The sequence below is a fragment of the Onychomys torridus genome, chromosome 9, assembly GCF_903995425.1.
Source record: "Onychomys torridus chromosome 9, mOncTor1.1, whole genome shotgun sequence".
NCBI lineage: Eukaryota > Metazoa > Chordata > Mammalia > Rodentia > Cricetidae > Onychomys > Onychomys torridus.
In genome coordinates this window covers 67,341,765-67,363,589 of record NC_050451.1, presented here as the reverse complement: position 1 = coordinate 67,363,589, position 21,825 = coordinate 67,341,765, and the positions used below count along the sequence as shown (strand labels likewise).

The 21,825-nt window shown below is 42.2% G+C and overlaps 1 protein-coding gene across 2 annotated transcripts in view; it reads right to left on the bottom strand.

Annotated features, from left to right (window-relative positions):
• The window catches only part of Vwa8 (von Willebrand factor A domain containing 8), a 346,670-nt gene that overhangs the window by 228,465 nt on the left and 96,380 nt on the right, over positions 1-21,825 (bottom strand). For both annotated transcript variants that reach the window (XM_036198655.1, XM_036198654.1), the window contains exons 10-12: positions 21,150-21,281; positions 17,924-18,058; positions 17,766-17,843 (exon numbers count right to left, since the gene is read on the bottom strand). In XM_036198655.1, the coding sequence (XP_036054548.1) occupies positions 17,766-17,843; positions 17,924-18,058; positions 21,150-21,281 (345 nt within the window). The remainder of the gene's footprint in view (positions 1-17,765; positions 17,844-17,923; positions 18,059-21,149; positions 21,282-21,825) is intronic.

The following is a 21,825-nucleotide window of genomic DNA, read 5'->3' as shown; positions in this document are numbered from 1 at the left end:
CGGCAATCCCACTTCTGGATATATACCCAAAGGAAATGAAATCAGCAACTCAAAATAATTTCTACACCCCTTAATCACTAGTTTTATTGGTAATAGTCAAGATGTGCAGCAAACTTCATCCACCAAAAGATGAATACAGAAAATGTGGTATATACACCACAAATAGTATGTAGCCTTTGTAAAGAGAATTCTGTGGGATGCAACAACAGGGATGAACTGAGAGGATACTGTGCTAAGTGAAATAGTCAATCACAGAAACACACACATGAAGGCTGGAGAGATGACTTAGCAATCGAGCACTTTCTGCTCTTCCAGAGGACAGAGCTTCCATTACCAGACTCACATCATGGCTCACAATGAATCCAATTGCTTCTTTTGGCCTCTACAGACTCCTTGTCAGGTACACAGAGCACAGACATACATACAGACAAAACAACCATACGAATAAAAAAAATGAGGAAGTATCTTTAAAAAAACACACATACAATATAATCTTACTTACAAGTAGAAGCTAAAAACATCAAGAGTTTAATGGTTGCTGCTAAGATCTGAGAGAGAGAGAGAAAGAGAAAAGGAGAAGGGTTGGTTGGAGGGTACAAAGTTTCAGCTAGGCAAGACAAATATGTTCTGGAGATCTATTGTACAGCATGTTATGGCAGAAAATCACATTTTACTGCATACTTTAAAATACTAAGGGAGTAAACCATGAGTTTGCACCACCTAAAACACACAGCTGCATGAGGTAATTGATATGCTAGCTAGCTTGGTTGCAGAAGTCAGTCTACAATGTATAACATATGTTAAAATCTTATAGTACACAATATAAATTCATGCATTTTTATTGTCAATTAAATCTCAAAGATGGGGAAATAAGAACAAAAAAATTAAGCAAAATGGCTAACCATATAAATAGGTAGATAATTTAGAATTGTTTCATATACATAAAATTTTACTATCAAGTTAGTATCTTTAAAGGCCAATTCAGAGCTTGCTGCCTTTTATTTGTGTTTCGCCTGTTTAAAAGTCTATATAACACATGAATGCTTAGTGCCCATGGAGGCCAGATGAGGGCATCAGATCCCCTAGAACAGGGGATTACAGAGGCTTGTGAGCTGCCATGTGAGTTTTGGGAACTGGATCCTGGTCTTCTATAAGAGCAGCAAGTGTTCTTAACTGGAAAGCCTTCTCTCCAGCCCCAAATCTGAGGAGATTTTTACATAATAGTTTTTAAAAATTTATGTGCATGTGTGCTTATGTATGTTTATGTGCATCACGTGTGTGTGTTCTACAGAAACCAGAGGGCATCAGATACACTAGAGATGGAGTTACAGGTGGCTGGAAGCTGCATGATATAGGTGCTGAGGACCAAACCCAGGTACTCTGAAAGAGGAGTAGGCACATTTAACCACTGAGTCATATCTTCAGCCTCTTACTGAATGTTAATGAAAACACTAGACAGCACAGCCAGCTAACTCAAAATTAACTTTTAAGGTACATAATTCACACATATTTTTAGAAAAAGTACGAGTTTAAAAGATGATTAAATTACATCATCTGATAACCTGCCTTTTCAAAACACCACTATAGCTACATACTATCATATAAATATATATACTATCATATATGATATATACCACTATATACAACATCATATATACTGGCATATAAATGATCCAAGTGGTTACAGTGAAAAGTTGCACATGTCATTACACTCAATTTTTGAGACTATCTCTGTCAAGATGAGAGCCCCAGACGACACATAACATCTCAAAAAATAAAAAATAAGGCACTCTTGAAATTAACTTTATTTGAAAATGATCATCAATTTGTGGAAATTAGATTCCTTTATTTTTCCTGTTTTGTTTATTAAAACCTTGCAAGTATTTATTTATTTATTTAGGCCTACTGAAAACCCAGGTGTATGGTACACAATAGCAGTGCTCACCAGCCACTGTGCAGAGCATTCCTAGTCAAAGGCTTGTCCCAATTACCTCTTACCTCAGCGAGCCTGGCTGCTGTCATTGCTTTTAAAGAATAATGCCCATTCTAAAGGGGAGGAAAATGGCTTACGAATTAATCATCTGAAAGACAGGAGATACCACTTTACAGGGCGACTTCTGAATAACTAGTGGGTTAACCACCAATAACTAGTGGTAAATAACTTCTATCACTAAAAAAATATTAAATCTTGCAAAACTACTGTTAAAAAACATAAGAAAGAAAACTGAAATATTTAGATTGTAATTACTCTATATTCTAACAAGAACGTGTTAGTTCCCAGAAGTCAGCTGATCAAAATCATCCTGCTTTTCTCATTAGGGAACACTATCAGTGGAGAAACTCCTCAATATGTTTGATGAGAAGAATGTTAACAATTGAATAAGCACACTTGTCTACTGAAAAACACCAAAACAGATGCTCTTCTACCTAAACACTTTTTGATTTCCTCACTCTTCAGGAGGAAATACATTCTTCAGCAAAGCAGACTCAGAATGCCACGCAGAATTGTGTGGTTTAACACACTGGCTCTTAATTCAGTTCTACCAAATATCCTCATTTTATAACAGTATTCTGCATCACCTGCTTTATAACTTTTAAAAGTCCAGACTGCAATGTATCTACACATAAAATTTCAAAGGAAAAAAATTAAAACAATACCTAAACTTATTAGCAGGAAAATAATTTGCTAAATACATGCTTCAACAAATATATGGGATATAACTATATCCCAAAAACACGATGATAAAGTCAGATACTTAGAGCTAAGTGTAGAGCTACTGTACATATGAAAACCATAAAGACTGATACATATGTACTATGTCTGTAAGTCAAATATTTGGTATGGTAACAGTCTCAATGATGTGTCATCTTCCAAAATGATCAATATGTGTGGTGGTTTGAATGACAATGCCCCCACAGGCACATATATTTGAATGCTTAGTCACCAAGTGGAACTATTTGAAAGGGATCAGAAGAATTAGGAGGTGTGGACTTGTTGGAGTATGTGTCATCTTATTGGAGGAATGGGGATTGTCTATGAGGTTTCAAAAGCCCACAGCAAACCCAGTCTTTCTCTGCCTACTGCCCATTGATTAGTAGGGAAAGCTCTCAGCTACTCCTCCTGCGCTATGCCTGCCTGCTCCTTGCCATCATAATAATGGACTACCACCCTCTGAAACTGTAAGCCAGCCCCCAATTAAATGCTTCCTTTTGTAAGAGTGGCCTTGATCATAGTGTATTTTCACAGCAACAGAACAGTGACTAAGACAATACAGTCAAAGTGTCCTAGTTTGATTTCTAATTCACTACGACCCAAACCAGCTTGGGGAGGAAAGAGTTGACTTCGTGTTACATTTCTCAGGTCACAGGCCAACACTGAAGTCAGCAGCTTGCTCAAATTTTTTTTTAACACAACCCAGGACCACCTGCCCAAGGAGTAGCATCACACAGAGTAGACTACAGCAATCATTTATCAAGAAAATGTCACCACAGACTAACGTACAGGCCAATCTGATGGAGGCATTTTCTCAGCTGAGGCTCTCGCTTCCCAGATGACTGACTGCAGCTTGTGTCAACTGACAAGGAACCAATCAGTGCAGTTAAGAGTGCTGGCTGCTCTTCCAGCGGACTGGGATTCAGTTCCCAGCGCCCACTCTGAAGCTCACAACCATCTGAGCTCCAGTTCCAGCAGGTCTGGCACCCTCACTGGCCTCCATGGGCACTGCAAGCATATGGTGTACTTACATTCATGCAGGCAAAACATTCATACACATAAAATAAAAATAAACTTCTTTTAAAAGTTGAGCTTTATTTTTAAAAATGAAAACTTGAAACAAAAAATAAGCAAGGGAAATGAGCAAATAAACTACCAAGAAGATCAAAATGGCCCTTAAAATGAGATTTATTAACAATTGTATCTTAATAAAACTCTTACATTAAAAAAATAGAAAAAACTCAGCTTCTGTTCTAAGCAAATTGAGGCTGTAGTAAGCTGTGTCTGTCACTGGGCAAATACTGGACATCCTGACAGCTTTCTAGTCTAGTGGTCTTGGAGAAAAGAAGACGGCACAATTCTTACACAATTCTTCGTCTTAATCGGACGAAGCCTAGCCAAAGAGAGCAATCCCACCTCCTGAGAGTGCACTTCAACAACATGAAAATACAAACAAGGTCATCAGTACCATCTTAGTTTTGAATCACACCTAGAAACAACTCAATATTCCAAACATGAAAGATGAAGTACGTTCTAGTTCATTTATGACTGAATCACCTGAAAAGGACGATATTTACAAAAAATAAAATAGAATTGCCGTTAGCTTATCGTTCTATTACACAAAGGACTGCGGACGTAGACACAGAGCCTCCCTTTCTGACTTTTCTCTCGGGCATCGTGGGAGTGACAGCGCTGAACAGGCAGTGTTGCTGCTCTCAGTGACCGGGTTGAGGCCTTTGGAGGGACAGACAAGGAGAAGACTGCTGCTAAACGGAGAATCTTAGTATTAGCTTGCCAACTACAACAAGTGGCCAAAAGGTAGAAAAGGGAATTAGAAAGTGAAAAAAACAGGCATTAGAAAGAAAAACTGGGCAAATCTCAGGCTGAAAACTGGAAGTCCTGGGGAGCCACTGCTGACGAGGAAGTTCAACTTCACCAGCAAAGTTTCTATGGAAGAAACGGAGACGCATTAACAACAGGAAAAACGTGACAAGGTTCTCCACAGTTAAAAGCAAAAAAAAATACCATTTGTATGAATACCAGCAAAGGCTGCAGCACAGATGGCAGCAGGAAAATACACAGATGCAGCTCAGTTGAGGTGCAGGAAGAAAAGCTGAACTAACGAGTCAGTGGGGACCCCAAAATATTAACCTGTCCTACACAATGGCTGTTTCCACTCAAAGGTCCATAGATGTGTATGCCCTTAAAATGCCCTTCTGAGTGACTTTAACTCAGCCTTTAATGCAACTGCATCTAGAAAGAGGAGGTCTGAAACCTGGTGCATCTGGCTGGGAAGGCAAATGGTGAGCGCTTCTTTGACACCGTGAACTCACGGCCTCAACACTGACAGTAACAAGTGAAAAGCTGCCGCCCTGACACATGAGCCAGATGATCTGAGATTTCACAGCCTAACATAAACGATAGTTTACATATTGCCACAAGTCTATTTAAACCCCCTCTTCCTTTGACTTCATATGAAACTGGCTATAAAGAGTTAAGTCAAAAGAACAGCAAAACTCATGGATTAGGTGCACCTTTGCACAGACACAAACAACAGGACGTCTCTGTCTCTAGAGACAGATGGGGAGCCCTCACTTGCTCCTACTCAGTTTTCCACATTGAGTCAGACTTCTGAAGTGTCCATTAATTACGAAAACAAATTGATTCTTTAGTCTCTTAAATTCATTTGTCAGTCCCAAAAGATCAATGAACTTTATTAAAAATATGAACGTGAAAGCAAAATTTTATGCTTGATCTCAAGAGCTTAATTTCTACCATGAAAACCACTTGATTATCAATTAGCAAAATCCACAGATGTCAATACAGTGCTTGGCACAGGCTTTGATACAGTTCACAGAAAGCAGCAATGCACAGAGAAAGGAGGAAGTTCAAAACAGTTTACGACTTTTCCATTTCTCAAGAATTCTTCCCAAATTCTGTACTTCCAGCAACTGCTCTGCTCCATGCACTTCCTCTGAAGATTACTGAGCAGAACAACAAACTGGGAAGTTGTCAGAATATGTGACTATTTTGCTCTTCTCTAAAACACTCTAAATAAGAAATTTCCAAAGTCAGTGACTACGCACAGCACAGGCAAACAGACCATGTCTTCAGTTGTGATCACAATTTCCAGAGAGAAAGGAAGATGAAACATGACTGAATGACATCCTGCCACAGAAACTGAGAGACCGGCTTCCTAAGTCAGACATGTCTCGGTTACAATTCCTACTGCCCTGACACCATGGCCAAAATGAACTTGGGGAGGAAAGGGTTTAATTCGTCTTATAGCTTATAGTCCACCATCGAGGGAAGTCATGGCAGGAACTCAAGACAGGAACCTGGAGGCAGGAGCTGATGCAGAGGCCATGGAGGGGAGCTGCTTACTGGCTTGTTCCTCATGACTTGCTCAGCCTGCTTTCTTATAGAACCCGGCACCACCAGCCCAGGAATGGCACTGCCCAGAGTAAGCTATGCCCTCCCACATCTACCGTCAATCAAGAGAATGCCCCAAAGACTTGGCCAATCTGGAGGCAGGGCATTTTCACAATTAGAGTTCCCTCCGCCATAATACTTGAGCTTATGTCAAGTTGGTGTCAAACTGGCCAGCACAACTGACTCCTTGTCAACTTATACATGAAAGGAACACAGCGCTGTTAAACCATAACTTTTTCTTTCTTGTTCATCACCAAGATCTCATAGTAATATTAATATCACATTATAAAACATTCCAACTTCTAAAGTCGCACAGTCTTTAGAAGTTCAGTCTCTTAAAAACATCTAAGTCTCTTCCAGTGTTAAAAGCCTCTCAAAAAAGGGGGAAAAAAAAAAAAGAAAATTCAAGTCTTTACAATATCCAAAGTTTCTCTAAAATGTCTCTAAAATATTCAATCTCTCTAAAACTCCAAAGTCTCTTAAAAAGTTTAAAATCTCTCACCTGTGGGCTCCTACAAAATCAAACATAAATTAAATATTTTGTTACTTCAAGTGGGAAGAACCAGGCCACAGTCACAATTAGACCAAAGTAAAACCAAAATTCAACAGTGTAAAAAGTTCAGTGTTTCTGCACCTCACCCAGCCAGCACAGCAGAGCCTTCCTTCTGGAGGGTTGGGAGAGCATAGGTGAGCTGGCCTGGAGGGCATGTGAGCAGGAGAGCTGGCCCCACACTCCCTCCTTAGCCATGTGGTGACATGGATGAGCAAAAGATGCCCTCCTCACCTTACCCCTTGCCACCTATGGCAGGGAGAAGAGCTGTCCCCAGGGGGCACAAGAGCAGCAGAGCTGGTCCTGCCCCTCACCAGCTGCAGCACAGGAGCAACTGGGCCCTGTACCTTGCTTGGGGAGCACACTAGAACCACCTGGTTGGTGGGGGTGCAGGCAAGTCAGTCCCACGGAGATGAGACCAGGAGAACAGCACCTGTCCCCTCCCTCTTATGCCATGTGGTGACATGGGTGGGAGGAATCTGCCCTCCACTCCGCACCCCTTGCCAATTACAGCAGGCGGGAGAGCTGGCCTTGGGCGGCAAGAGGACAGAAGAGCTGGCCCTGTCCCTTACCAACTGCAGCAACTGGGACAGTGGGACATATTCTTCACCTGGGCAAAACAGTAGAGCTGGCCCTGGTAGTATGAGTGCGGGAAAGCTGGACCCAAGGGCGGGAGGGGCGGGGGGACCAGCCCTGCTCCTTGCTGCCTGCCACACTGGGTGAACTACCTAGGGCAGTGCTGGAGACTTCGTCCTGGTGGTGACAATAAGGGAAAGCTGGCAGGCTGGCCAACCCAGGTACATCCCAGGCCCAGAACCAGGGCTATGAGTTAGCCCACCCCAACATCCACCTCATCTATGAACTGCTGGAACATGTGAAGGGAATGGATGGACCTGCAGATCCAAAGCTACAGGATCCCCGTGACACAGGACAACAACAGGCTATTCAGGAGGAGTCCCAGTGAGGACCAAGTATCAATAGAGTAGCAGAAGCCAGAGGCCTCGAGCCAGACCAACAATCCATTGTAAAGAACACTTCCAAGTAAAGATGTATGGACTAAGAGGTACGCTGTGTGACTCACTCGGCCACAACTACAGCTTCCATGCTCAAACTTTTTTGTAGTTGTTGTTGTTTTTTAGGCTATACCTTTAAATTTTGTTTTGTTTTGGGGGCAGTCAGAACGGCAGAAGGTGGTGGCAAGGGGATGGGAAGATGAGTGGGATTTGGATGTATCATGTAAAAACCAAAAAGAATCATTAAAATGTTGGGGAAAAAAAGTTCAGTGTTTGACATCAGGGACTCACTCAAAATCCTCTGGACTCCAAAGGGCCCTAGACCAGCTCCCCTTCTCCACCTCTGGCATCCCAGGCACACACAGCTTGTCCCCTAGGCTCAGGCCGGCTCCACTCCTCAGCTGTCCTTGGTGGTTGTCCAAAGGTACTGACATCTCTAAGGGTGTCAGCTATAACTGGGCTGTAACCTTCACCAGTGACCTCTTCTGGGTTCAGGGAAGACTCTAACTTTTGCCACATAGTGCCAAGTCTCAGCCCCTCTCCATAGCCCCTTCATTACCTGGGAAACTTAGTTGTTACCAAGTTTGGCTGCCAGCACGAGGTGGCTGGGCCCTCTGGACCACAGCTTCTGTGTGCTGTCACTGGGGACACACACCTAGATTTAGGATCTTGAATGGCACCGGTCTCTTCTTAATCACTGGTAATTTCTCAGCTGCAGCTGACTAGCATCAACTGTTGCAATAAAACAAAGGTTTCACCTCAGTGGTACAGGCCTCTCTCTCTGGATAGTCACAGTTTGGTCTTCAGCCCTAGCTGGCCAGAGTCACAGATTCTTAATGTAAAATAGTCAACTGCCCCAATAGGCTTTAAAAGACTCTCAAAACTTCCCTCTGAATGTTCACAGGCCAGGCCTCCACTGTCTGAACTGCTCTTAACATGCTTACTTCCCAAGCTGCTGCAGAACAGTTCACTTAGCTCTGAGTACTTGATGGCTTTTCCAGTCCATGATTCAAATGCCACCACAATCCTCCCCAAAACAAAGTCCTATCAGAGCAACACCCCACAATCTGGATACCAACTATTCAGGTAAGGTTTCTATTGCTGTGATAAAACATCATGACCAAAATCAACCTGGGGAAGAAAAGGGTTATTTCATCTTACATCTTATAATCTATCATCTGGGAAAGTCTCAAGGTAGAAACTTGGAGGCAAGAACCACCAGCCCAGGGATGGCCCCACCCACAGTAGACTGGGCCTTCCCACATTAATCATCAATTGAAAAAATGCATCACAGGCATCCCCATGTCAATTGAAGTTCCCTCCTCCAAAATGATCATAGCTTGTATCAAATTGACATGTCACTACCCAGCACAAGAACTGTATCAAGAAGTAGAATAACCTACCCACTTTAAAAGTTGTATCTTCCTATCCACCAACAAACTGAAGAGGAAAGCAAAATAATTAATGTCATACTTTTATGAGATTAATATTTTCAATCTCCAAAAATAGACAAAAAATATACTCTCAGATTCTAAAACTAATTCTTTCACATGTTAAGGCAAGAATTCAGTAACAGAACACTTTGAGCAGTTTTCCAGGATAGCTAAGGGACCCGAGTTATTATTAGGGAATGTGTTGCTTGGTTCTTCTACAGTTGATAGCAGATGAAAGCGTATATAAGTTTCACAATTTAGACAGAAAGTGTAAAACTATCAGTGAAAACGGATTGCAGAAAGCTGATGCACAAAGCAGTGTTTAGAAAAACCCATGGAGGTCTATAAAGTATTTCCAACTTTATTAGAACAGGGGTTTCACCTGTTTAAAAATGTTGACACTTTTATAAATAATACTAAGTTCAAAAGAGCCAGAGGATCAGAGTTTGTTGTGAGCCTCTGTCTCCTGGAAATGTCAGGTGCTGCTCCCACCAAGTCTCACCGAAGGACAGCCCAAACATGAGTGGAGCAGGGTGCCAGCAGACAGGCCATGTGGATGGGGAGCGCAGGATGGTGCAATCTCCACAAGAGAACTACTAAGGAGTGCCGAGAATGGGAGAGAGAGCCTTCCCCAGGGAAAGTGTGATTAACTGTCCATACCAAATGGCCAGCCCTGAAAACATTCATGAAAGTAACATTATACAGACTGAAGTTATACTTAGAAATATATGTGTGTTAAACATACACATACCTGTATGTAAAACAATTACTGAAAAAGGAGGCCATGGATTTGAAAGAGAACAAGGAGGGAGAGTTTGGAGGAGGAAAAGAAAGGGGAAAAATGATGTAATTATAATCTCAAAAAATAAAAATAAATTTTGAAAAAGAGAGAAAAGAGCTTCCTGAAACTGTCTTGTGTCACTTGGGAAGGTAAACTGTTCTAATATTTATAATCATATGTCACAAAGTGTATCAATTCAGTTTTCCCGTGGTATCTGACAGAGCATCTTTTATCATAAATTAATTAGAAGGGTGATGGACAGGGTGGTGAGACAACACAGCCACTCTCAAGCATCTCTAGGATGAGTTGTGAAGGTTCTGGCCACACGAGTTCACACACTGAAGCAGTGCTCACAGCGCCCTTCTCCAGAACCCATGCTCTGCAGTCCCTCAGCACAGCGTGCGTCTCCATAAAGTTCATCTCAAGATCAGAGAGACTTGCAGCAAATATTAAAATCTTTAAGTCCCACCGTCAGGTCATTTTAATGACCTTTATCTCCTATCACCCATCTACTATTAACTATCTTCCTTGACATATGGTAATGAGAATTATGTACAGGAGTAGAGTCAGGTCAATTCAGAGGACCGGGACAAAATTCTTTACAGCATGAGAGATGAATCTCCAACACCACCACTTGTTTGGGAGGATCTTACAAAACATCCTATCATCAAACATCACAACTAACTGTTTTAAACCTCACTTTTCAGAAATGAGAATGTTTGAAAGTGTGCTTTGTAATTAACTGTGCATGTGGTATGCATGCATGTATACTCCACAGTGGATATATGGAATTCAGAAGTTAAGTTTCGGGACTCAATTCTCATCTTCTACCTTGCCAAAATAGGGTCCCTGGCCCCTGCCACTATGAGGCTTACTTCAAGCTGGCTCACAACATCCAACCTTTCATATGGGCTCCAGGCAATGACCACAGGGCCTTGGGTTTGTGAGGTTACCATTTTCACCTACTGAGCTACCTTCCAAGCCCAAGAACATTTAATATAAATATATTTAGTATGAAAAAGAATTACATCTGGAGCTGGAGAGATGGTTCAGCAATTAAGAACATTTTCTGCTCTTCCAGAGGACCCGGGTTTGACTCCCAGAACCTACATGGAATCCCACAACCATCAGTTCCAGGAGATCTGAGGCCATCTTCTGGCCTCCTCTGGCACCAGCCACACTGTAGTGCACAGACATACATGCAGGCAAACCACCCATACACAGAGAATACAACTTAATAACAAGAGATAATTATGCACTATAATTAAATAAGGACAAAACACCAATGACACTCTGAAATGAAAGTCAGTAGTACCACATTCTCTTCCAAACCTCATCAAAGAATGAAAATAGAAACTTCTATATTCTCACATTCTCTTCCAAACCCAGCCAAAGGAAGAAAATAGAAACTCTTTTAAATTGAGGACACTACTAACACTTCTAGAACCAAGAGTTGAGGTGTGGCATCACAAAATTATCAGGATAAAAACGTTAGGAGAGAGCATTGCAAACATGTAAAAAGCTGGACAAATGGCACAGGTCTTTAATCCCTGCACTTGGGAGTCAGAGACAGATGGACCTCTATGAATTTAAGGACTGCCAAAACGACATGGTGGGACCTTGTCTCCAAAAACAAAAACAAAAACAAAAAACAAAAACAAAACACAAAATTAAAACAGAAAAGAATAAGAAATGTCACTCTAAGAAATTAGCTATATATTTTCTTTTAAAAAATAAAAAGTAAAAATGTACAATATGTACATTCACCAAAATAATCCATTTAAAAATTATTTGGATTAACTGTCATGAATGAGATAAAAGATTTACACACAAAACAGTTAAATACTGCTGAAAGAAACCAAGGTAAATACAAATAAAGGAAAAGGCAATCCTGCTCAACTGCCTGGAGGACTGTGGGAGATGAAACATTAACCAGGCTAAGCACAGAATCAATACTTCTCTCAAAATCTCAATCTCATCTTTAGAAACAAACAGAAAATCCATCCTAAAACTTACAGGAAATCTCAAGGGACCCTGACTAACCAATGATCAAGGAAACAAACAGCCTTGTGGTTCTTCATTTCAAAACTCATTCTGAAACTGCAGTAACCAGTGTGGCAATAGGTCATGGCAAGGGACACAGGCTACCAACAGAGACCCAGGAAAGAAACCCTTGTGTACATGATGAACTGATCCTAAACAAATATGCCACAACTATTCAATGAGGAAACATTTTAAATATTGGTGCCGGGACAATGCAGTGCCTACATGGAAAATATTAAAGTTGGATTAATTAACAAAATTAATTAGAGGCCCAGCTTTAAGACCTAAAATGGAAAAATTCTTAGAAGAAAATGGGGGAATAAAATCACATCATTTTACTTGGCAGTGTTTTACTGAATATAACAGCAAAAACATAAGCAGCAAAGGAAAATGACAACTGGGCTTCAGTACAAGGACTGTTGTGCATCAAAGTACATGGCCAAGGAGGTGAGAAGAAAACCCCAGTACGAGAAAATAATCTGCCAATCATAGATCTAAGAACGGATTCAACAGCCAGAACGTATAAATCATGCCTACTCAAGAAGCCCAGTTAAACATGCTTGACTGCCTGGTTGGTGAAGGGATAACTAATCTGGAGTGTGAGAGGGTAGGAGAACCAGTGGGTCCCCAACTGAAGAGCTAACTGTGGCCAGCCCAGGCTCTCTGTGTGCAAACAAGGAAAGCCCCCAAGGGAGGACAGGCAGTTCCGACCGACACTTCCCAGCACAGACTTGGACAGCAGCACAAAGCTTTGCAAAGGCGGGGAGGAGGCTCCGTGGCTAAAGTGCTGGCTGTGCAGTCGGGAGAAGGTGAATTCAACCCCCAGAAACCATCTAGAATCCAGGCGCAACCCAGAGCAAGAGGAGAAAAGAGGCGCCATGGGGCTTCCTGGCAAGCCTCACTAGCTAGTTCTGCAAAAGATGCTTCTCTATAAAGATCAGTGAAATGGAAGTTGACAACTGGCATTGACCTCTAGTCTCCATTAGCACACCTGTGTGCATATCGTGTGCGTGCGCGTGTGCACACATACACACACACACACACCTGCACAAAGGCATATGTGCATACACAGATACCAATAAACACTTATGCAGACAGCCACATGAACATGTACACAAGCTACATAAAGGTGCAAACAAAAAAACAGCAATAAAACTTACAGAGTGAAGCATCACAAGAGACTTGAGCAAGCAGAAGAAAGAATCTCAAGAATGGAGGGCAAAGGTGAGGAAATCCTACATCGGTAAGGTGATAAGGAAAAACTAGTAACAGTGAGCATGAGCACAACCACCCAAGAACTCTGAGCTAAGATCACGATTCCAAACCTACAAATGCACCAATCAGAAGGAGGAGCTGAAATCAGCACTAAAAGACAATGTGTTCAATGAAATTATAGCAGAAAATTTACAAAATTAATATTTAAACGCAGGAGGCATTGAAAAAAGAAAAATAACCAGAAGAGAAGCTCTCCACAACGTAGTGGAATCTTCCAGTCCCACCAAACTCCCAAAGACATTTTTTTTACAGAACTGGAGAAAAGAATTCTACAAGTCACAGCAGGGAAACACGAAATGCCACCAACAGCTGAAGCCGCCCTGAGTAAAAGGTGCCGCCAGCACCACCGTACCTGACCTCAGATGACACTGAAGAGCCACAGCAACACAGTCAGCACGGCACTGGCATACTCAAAAGACATGCAGACCAATAGAATCCTGAAAGAAACCTACACCGGTACAGCCACCTAACTTCTGATTAACAAAAACGTCAGACACCAGAGCAAAGAGAGCCCTTCACAAATAATGCTGGGGAAATTGGATTCCTCAGTAGAAGAATACAGTCGGGTCGCTATCTCTCACCTGAACAAAAATTAATTCAAATTGGGTCAAAGACTTTAATATATAAGGCCTAAACACTGAAACTGCCAGGGGAAGGCAGGTAAAATACTTCAAGACAGACACAAAGCAAGAACTCTCTGAATAAAGACTCCAATAGCACAGGACTACTCCTAAGAACTGGCAAATGGAATCACGTGAAATTAAAGTCCTCTGCACAGCAAAGAGAGTAAGCGGCAGGGTGAGAGGACATTGGGAGTGGGGAGACCTTCCAGCCACACACCAGGCAGGCTATCAGTATCGAGACTACACAAAGAACAGCAAAACCTCAAAAATCATCTAATCAACAAACAGGCTAATAAATTCAACACAGTTCTCAAAACATGAAATGCAAAGAGCCAACAAACCCTTGAAAAGTATTCAACATCTTTAGCCATCAGACAAATGGAAATCAAAACAGTTTTGTAATTCTATGTTACTCTCGTAAGAATAGCTGTCAATGCCAGGTGGTGGCGCACGCCTGTAATCCCAGCACTCAGGAGGCAGAGCCAGGTGGATCTCTGTGAGTTCCAGGCCAGCCTGGTCTACAGAGTGAGTTCCAGGAAAAGCGCAAAGCTACAGAGAAACCCTGTCTGAAAATTTAAAAAAAAAAAAAAAAAGAATGCTGTCATTAAAACAAAACAAAATAACAAAATAAACCAACAAGCAATGAAAGATGCCGACAAGGCAGGGGAAAAACCCTTCCTCACTGCTGGTGGAATATAGACTGGTGCACAGTTGGGATCTGTATGGAGCGTCCTCAGAGAACTGAAAATATCTATATTATCCTGGAGTCACTTGGGTTACCCAGGCAAACCTTTGAAATGAGGACTGTGGTTTTTAGTCTATGGTTCTTGTGCAGAGAGCACTGTCAGCCGAGTGGCGCATCCTCCATTCAGATATATGTGAATGTACATATGTGTATATGTATGTGTGTATGCATATACACTTACACTGTTGTGTGTAATTTTAGGTAAATAGAAATTAATGTGGTTCTTTGAGGCCTTACCAAACAACCTTGGTGTTATCTGTCCCTCCTCATGCTCCCCAGTTGGAGCCCCTTCCTCATTATTCTCATTTCCTACATCAGATCTCCCACATCCTGCTATTCCCCACCCAATCCCACCACCATCTATGGTTGCTTTACACTTTTCCGTGGTTACTCCATGTTGTATATGCACACCTGAGGATTTTGAGCTATGTACCACCAATAAGAGAGAACATGAGGGATTTGCATTACATTGCTCAATATAATTTTTCTAGTTCCATCTATTTACCTGCAAATCCATGATTTCACTTTTCTTTACAGATGAATGGTATCAATGTAGCCCTTGGCTACATCTCAGGTGTTAAGGGAAGGTCCCTATAGCTGAAGACACCACACACTTAGGACACATGACTTGGATGACTTGAGCTGAATCTAACCTGAAAGCCTCTTTCCTGTGGTCTAGCTTTGATGGTTCTAGAAAATACTATGCAAGCTGCCAAGGAAGGAAGCAATTGAAGAGTCCTACCCAGGTGGAAACCTTACAAACCACGACAATTGCCAGCATGGCAAGATGTGCATAGAAGTCAAAAAAATGGCACTCACATATCAGTGGCAACCAACATGTCAGGTTCAAGAAAACAAATAACACATTGTTTTCATAAGCAGGATCTATTTTTAAAATCTGTGTGTGTGTGTGTGTGTGTGTGTGTGTGTGTGTGTGTGAGAGAGAGAGAGAGAGAGAGAGAGAGAGAGAGAGAGAGAGAGGAGGCGGCATGACACTAGAAGAAAGATCGAGAGAGACAGGAAGAGACCTTAAGGACAGGGTAAAGAGAAGGTAACTGGACACCTGTGCCATGAAAGGATGAGGGGCTATTGGGGTGAGAAGGGAAGCAGCCAGAGAGGAGATGGAGGAAGGCAGCAGGGCAGGGAATGGATTAAAGCCAAGTGTGATATCTATGCACAAAAGTGTTATATTGAAACCCATTACTTTGAATACAAACTTAAAAATTAAAGGACAAAAAACATGCAAAGGGATTTGAATAGGCCATTCTCCGAAGAAGATAAAAAAAAATGCCAATAAACACAAAAATGTTCAACACTTCAGTCGGGGAATACAAAGCAAAAGTACAGTGTACAGCCAGGTCACATCCACTAGGATGACCGCTGTAAAACAAACAAAAGGTAAAATGGGCAGTGATGAGCACGGAAGAACTAAATCTCTCACATGCTGCTGCAGGACGGGAACTGCACAGCTGCTGTGCAAGAAAAGAGACTTCCTAGGACCTAGCAGTCACGCTGCATGGATGACCCGGCAGAACTGACAGCAGCGACTGGGCTCTTCCTCACTGAGTGCAACAGCAACACTCACAAGCAGGAACTGGAACAATGCCAGTTCCATCGCCAGAGGACGATGTAACGATGGTGTGTGTGCAGCATACTGATCAGCCATGAATGGTTCTGCTATATGCTATATGCTCCAAGGGTGAGCAGGGACAACATTAAATTCAGTAGACTACACAGAAAAAGACAAAAGGCCTCTGGTTCCATTTATGTGAAGTATCTAAAATAAGCAAACTTCCAGGGACAGAAAGGGAAATAAATAGAGGTTATCAGGATGTAAGTAAGGACCGAACTTGGGAGTTATTGATTACTGGGACTAGAGTTTCTATTTAAAAGAGGAGGAGGGGCAGCAGGAGGGGAAGAGGTGGAGGAGGAAGAAGAGAACAGCAGCAGCAGCAGCAGTAACTGAGGCTGGTAAGATGGCTCAGCAGGTAAAGGTACCTGCCGCCAACCCAGATGACCTGAGTCCAGTCCCTGGGACCTACATGGCGGAGGGAGAGAACCAACTCTGGAAGTTGTCCCCTGAACTCCACACATGCATCCCCCCTACACACACACACACACACACACACACACACACACACACACACACACACGACAGTGAATTACATGCACAAAAGTGGACAGAGTGGCGAATGTTAGGAAGTATGTCTAGTTTAATAATGTAATAATCTATTTCCATTCCCTTTTTCTTTTTTTTACTGTGTTTGCATTCTTGGATTTTTTATTAATAGATTTTTCTATTAATTTATATATCAACCACCGATTCCTCTGTCCTCCCTCCTCCCATAACCCCCCCCCCCCCCCCCATTCCCACCTCCTCCAAGGCAAGGTCTCCCATAGGGAGTCGGCAGAGGCTGTGGTGAGGCGCTCTGAGCAGCCTTGGTGCAGAGAGGAGGGGCTTGGGCCTGCCTCAACTGAATGTACCATTACCTTTTTCTGTAGAGGCACGAGACCAGTGTCTACTCACTCCAGATAGGGCACCAACAATGGACCAAGGGATGCTAAGCAATTGGATTTACCTACATGAACATGAGTGAGGGCTCAGCTACAGAACCATGGCACCTTACTTACGGGCAGCCACACCACCAAAGAAAATGTCTCCGAGCCCAGGGGCTGTAAACGCCCATGTATCTGGCGGGGAGGTGGGGTGTGTGTGGATGTGCTCTCAAGTAGTTTGTGGCCAGCTTTTGTACAGTCTTGTGAGCCTTCCCTCCTCTCTGAGGGAATGTTAATGGGTCCAACTTTGAGAAGGCCTCCTGCAGATAATCCCAGTTGCTCTGATTTCAAGATAACTGCACCATGTCATGTCCAGAAGATAGCATTCAACATCAGAGAATACTCAAGTTTAGCTTTCCAAATTATTCACAAATGTGTTCGGGGAGTTCAGAGGGTGCAAGTCCATAAAATGAATCTCTACTGAAAAGCAGATCCTGGTTTGGTCTAGAACGCACTATCAAAAGTCTCAAACAAATATAATTGCTCTCTAACTTAAATGTTATTTCAGTTATAAATCCCCATCCGAAGTCCGACCGGTCAGCGGCACTGTCAGCCTAAGCAGGCTTGTCTCCAGGACAAGCTTGGGAAAGCGAGGACATACCTGATAGAGCATGATGGACTCTAGGCTGTACCCTAAGATGTCAGCAAAGTTCTTCACGATGACCGTTTTCCCACAACCCTGCAAACGGAAACACCAACATGTAAGCACTAAGTCCACACACTCAAAGCTGGTAAACAAATGCTTACACCTTTTCTTACCTTTCCTCCAATTAAGCAGATATCCTTCACCATGTGGGACTGCATCATTTCAGCCAGCAACTGTTTGTGGCTTGGAGTCTGAATGAAACGGTCAGATGCAAAAGGCTGATTTACTGCTCTAGTCCCTGCTGGCACCTGTCATTTTAAAAAGGATTAAAAAAAATATATGCATGTTTTTCTAAAAATATTAGTAATAGGAAGCACATAATTTCCATTTAAAAGTCCCTTATTCATTTCTTACCTATCAATTCTAGGTAACTCTTTTTTCATTTCAACCTAATAATCCTTATCAAATCTCTATATCAATTATTCCTCTAAAATTTAAGTTTCAAACCAAATACGTTCAGAACATGTCATTTTCATGTTCTTTCTAACTTGTCATTAAAAACAAGTAGTAGTGAACATAACATTCATTACCTTTTCTTAAACTCCAGTTATAAGTACAAAATTCCCAGTTATCACACACTGGAATCTTATCAATGACCTCCTCTTTCCTAGAAGCCATCTCCTCAGGTTCTCTCCATTCTTGGCTTACCACTCTAAAGTATCTGGGAAAATCTTTCCTTCCATTCATCTGCTTTTGCTTTTTAGTTTTTCTTTTTCCCCAGACTCATTGGGTTTTGGACATTAATGGCTTTTTTCTTCTCTAAGGACATTTATTTTAAGATTTATTTTCCACTTAAATGTATTTGAGTCTATAGCATATGTGCGTGGGAGCCTGCAGAGATCAGAAGAGAAATCCCTCTGGAGCTAGAGGTCCAGGTGCTAGCGAGCTGCCTGATGTGGATGATGGGAACTGAACTGTCCTCTGGAACAGCAGCGAGTGACTGAACGCTCAGCTATCTCTTCTACTCCCCTACGGATGTTTTTTAATTACATTTACTTTTAACTCATCCATAAACTTAAAATTCATGTGTATAAGTAGGTTACTATGGGATGTTTCTATACTATGTATATGTCGGGTCATGTTTAGGAAAGACTGTCTGGCACTAACAGAAAAAGCTAATTAGCAGGGGCAGGAGCTCCTCATTTGCTTTGGTTTGCTTTTGCTTTTGCTTTTGAGACACTCTCTCTACTTTGCCCAAGCTGGCCTCAGACTCATGATGCTTTCTCTCCTTCTGAGTGCCGGAGTTAACAGTGTACACAACCACATGACTCTCTTTTAACTTATCTGTGATTAAAATAAAATAAAATCCTTCGCCTGAGGTACTTGCAGCATATAGTACTTTATCCCTGTCTGTAGTCACTCAACCACACAATTGCACACAGGAGCTTCTCATTCCCAGCTAACTCTAACTCAGCGGCCACAGACCAACCTCTCTCCACCCCTTTCTTGCCCTTACTGTCCCAGCCTCTGGTAACCACTATTCTACTCTCAACTACTATGAGATTGACCATTTCAGAGCCTATGTATGGGTGAGGTAATTTTCTCTTTATTGACCTTCTGGGGCCCATGCTGTGCTGAGGACTGTGGGCATGGCTGGACTGTACACAACGTGAACTCTAAATGATTAGTAGTCAGGAAGTGTCAGGATCAGGTCTGCACTTAAGGGAGATCACCTTGGTAACCAACATAGAAGTGAACTGGATGGGATGGCAGGCAATGAACTTACAGAGCCATTACCAAGGGAAACAAATGACTGCAGCTGGCTCGGATATCCTCACTCCACACTCTGTGTTAAATCTGCCACAGTGCCCTACCATACTCCTGTCCACGAGAATACTCCTCCACTGTTTTTTTCAAGACTTAGCTTTCCTTTTTCCTCCCCACAACCCTTCCATCTCCAGACCCTCCATCCTCCACTCCTGGAGTCCGCACTCTTGTGCCTCTAGCTCAGATTGGGACAGGATATCCATCTGAAGCGGGCATGGGTGCACAGTGGCATCTGTGTCTGTCTAGAAATCCTAGCTACCACTCCCTGACCAGGAAACGTGGGTGAATCAAGAAGTCACTGTACAGTTCTGCTGTTTAAGCTATTATAAAATAATAATAGAACTTGCCTCCAGGACTACTGGGGGACTTAAGCGGATAGTATATATCAGGAAAAAATATCTAGAATACAAGAAATATACACTAAACCTAATTACAGACAGCCTGGCTCATGATAGACATAGCTGATATTTAGTTCAAGGAATGAATAAATATAGTTACATGAATAAATATTAATATCCATATTAAAACAAATTGTTATAATAGAACTGTGCTTGGTCACACATAAGAAGGCAGGCATTCATTCTTACACTTGGATTTTTCTTTTTTTTTTTTTTTTTTGGTTTTTCAAAGACAGGGTTTCTCTGTATAGCTTTGCGCCTTTCCTGGAACTCATTTGGTAGTTCAGGCTGGCCTTGAACTCACAGAGATCGCCTGCCTCTGCCTCCCGAGTGCTGGCTGGGATTAAAGGCGTGCGCCACCACTGCCCGGCGACACTTGGATTTTTCAAGCTGGGTTCCCTGGGATTCCTGGAGCCCTGAAGTCAGGGTTAGAAGAGAAGGACAGAACAGACCACACACACATCCCCTCTCTAAGCACTGCCCAACAGCACAGCTCCTGTCTAAACTGGTTCCTGCAGCTGGGAAAGGCTGGACTTAAACAGAGTTCTCTACTGAGGAAAATGTTTTCAAAGCACTATTTCTTTTTCCTCCATATTTATTCTGTTTTCATACAATGTATTTTAAATCATGTTTTGCACCTCCTCCAACTCTTCTCAGATCCTACCCACCCACTACCCACACAACTTCATGTTCTTTCTCTCAAACAAACAAAAACAACATAAAGAAACCAATAAAACAAAAACACCAAAACAAAGAAAAAAAGCCTACAAAACAAACAGCATGGAGTTTGTTCTGTGTTAGCTAACTACTTCGGGGCATGGGGACTGCCCTGGAGTAGGGTTGTTACACTCAGTGACGCTCCATTGGAGAAAACCTTTTTCTCCAATGCTAGAGGGTATCCACTTGAAAGCACTATTCCTTAGCAAAAACTCAAGGCACAACACATTTCCGTTAACCAACAAGTAACCACACATTTGTGAAGGAAGGCTTTCCCCATTTTCCGGGCTTTTCCCACTTAGGGGCACACAGCTCTGGGTACAGATGTGGCCGCACCGGTGGACCTAGAGAGGTACAGCAGAGCCAAAGACTTACCAGCGGACCAAAGGCCTGACTTGGGCCACAGAAGTGATCAGACTGAGACAGATTTAGGATGAATGAAACTGTGATGACGTACCTTAATGGTCACCTCTTTCCCTGCCACCTGGATTGTCACGTGAGCGTGGGAGATGTGGCTGTCAATCATCCTCTCCACTCTTACAATCTCTTTAGGAAGCAGAGAGTTTCCAGAACCTTGGAGCTCAAAGCGCTGTAAGTTACAAGATATGTAATTTACCTTTCATTTCAGGATATTAAGTATCTGAATTTCTATCTAATGACAACTGAAACCTTTCCATTTTATTTAGACAAGCAGAGGCTTGAAGTTAATGAGACAATTTGACTTTCTACTAACACCATTCCACTTAAACAATAATTAAAGATGATATAAAGTCTACTAACAGAAAATGGAAATGCTCCATTCCTGAGCTAGTACAAGTTCAGAATCCACATTTCTTGATAATACATTACAATTTGCTAGAAAGAGATGATTCACCTCTAGAAAACACTTATATGAAACAGACCTATGCCAGAGGACTGCCAGAACCAGCACAGAGCTAATGTTTCCCCCAAATTCGGAAAACAGAAGTCAGACACTATTCAGCAGTCCCTCTGTGCAGACAGCGTAACTGACTAAATTACAACAATCAGTCTTGCACAGCATCTGGTATGGTGCCATGTGCACTGTATAGTTCTCAGTTTTGTGGAATTGGGCTTAAAAGGCCAGAACCATTGGTTGTTTCTTGAGGTGAGCC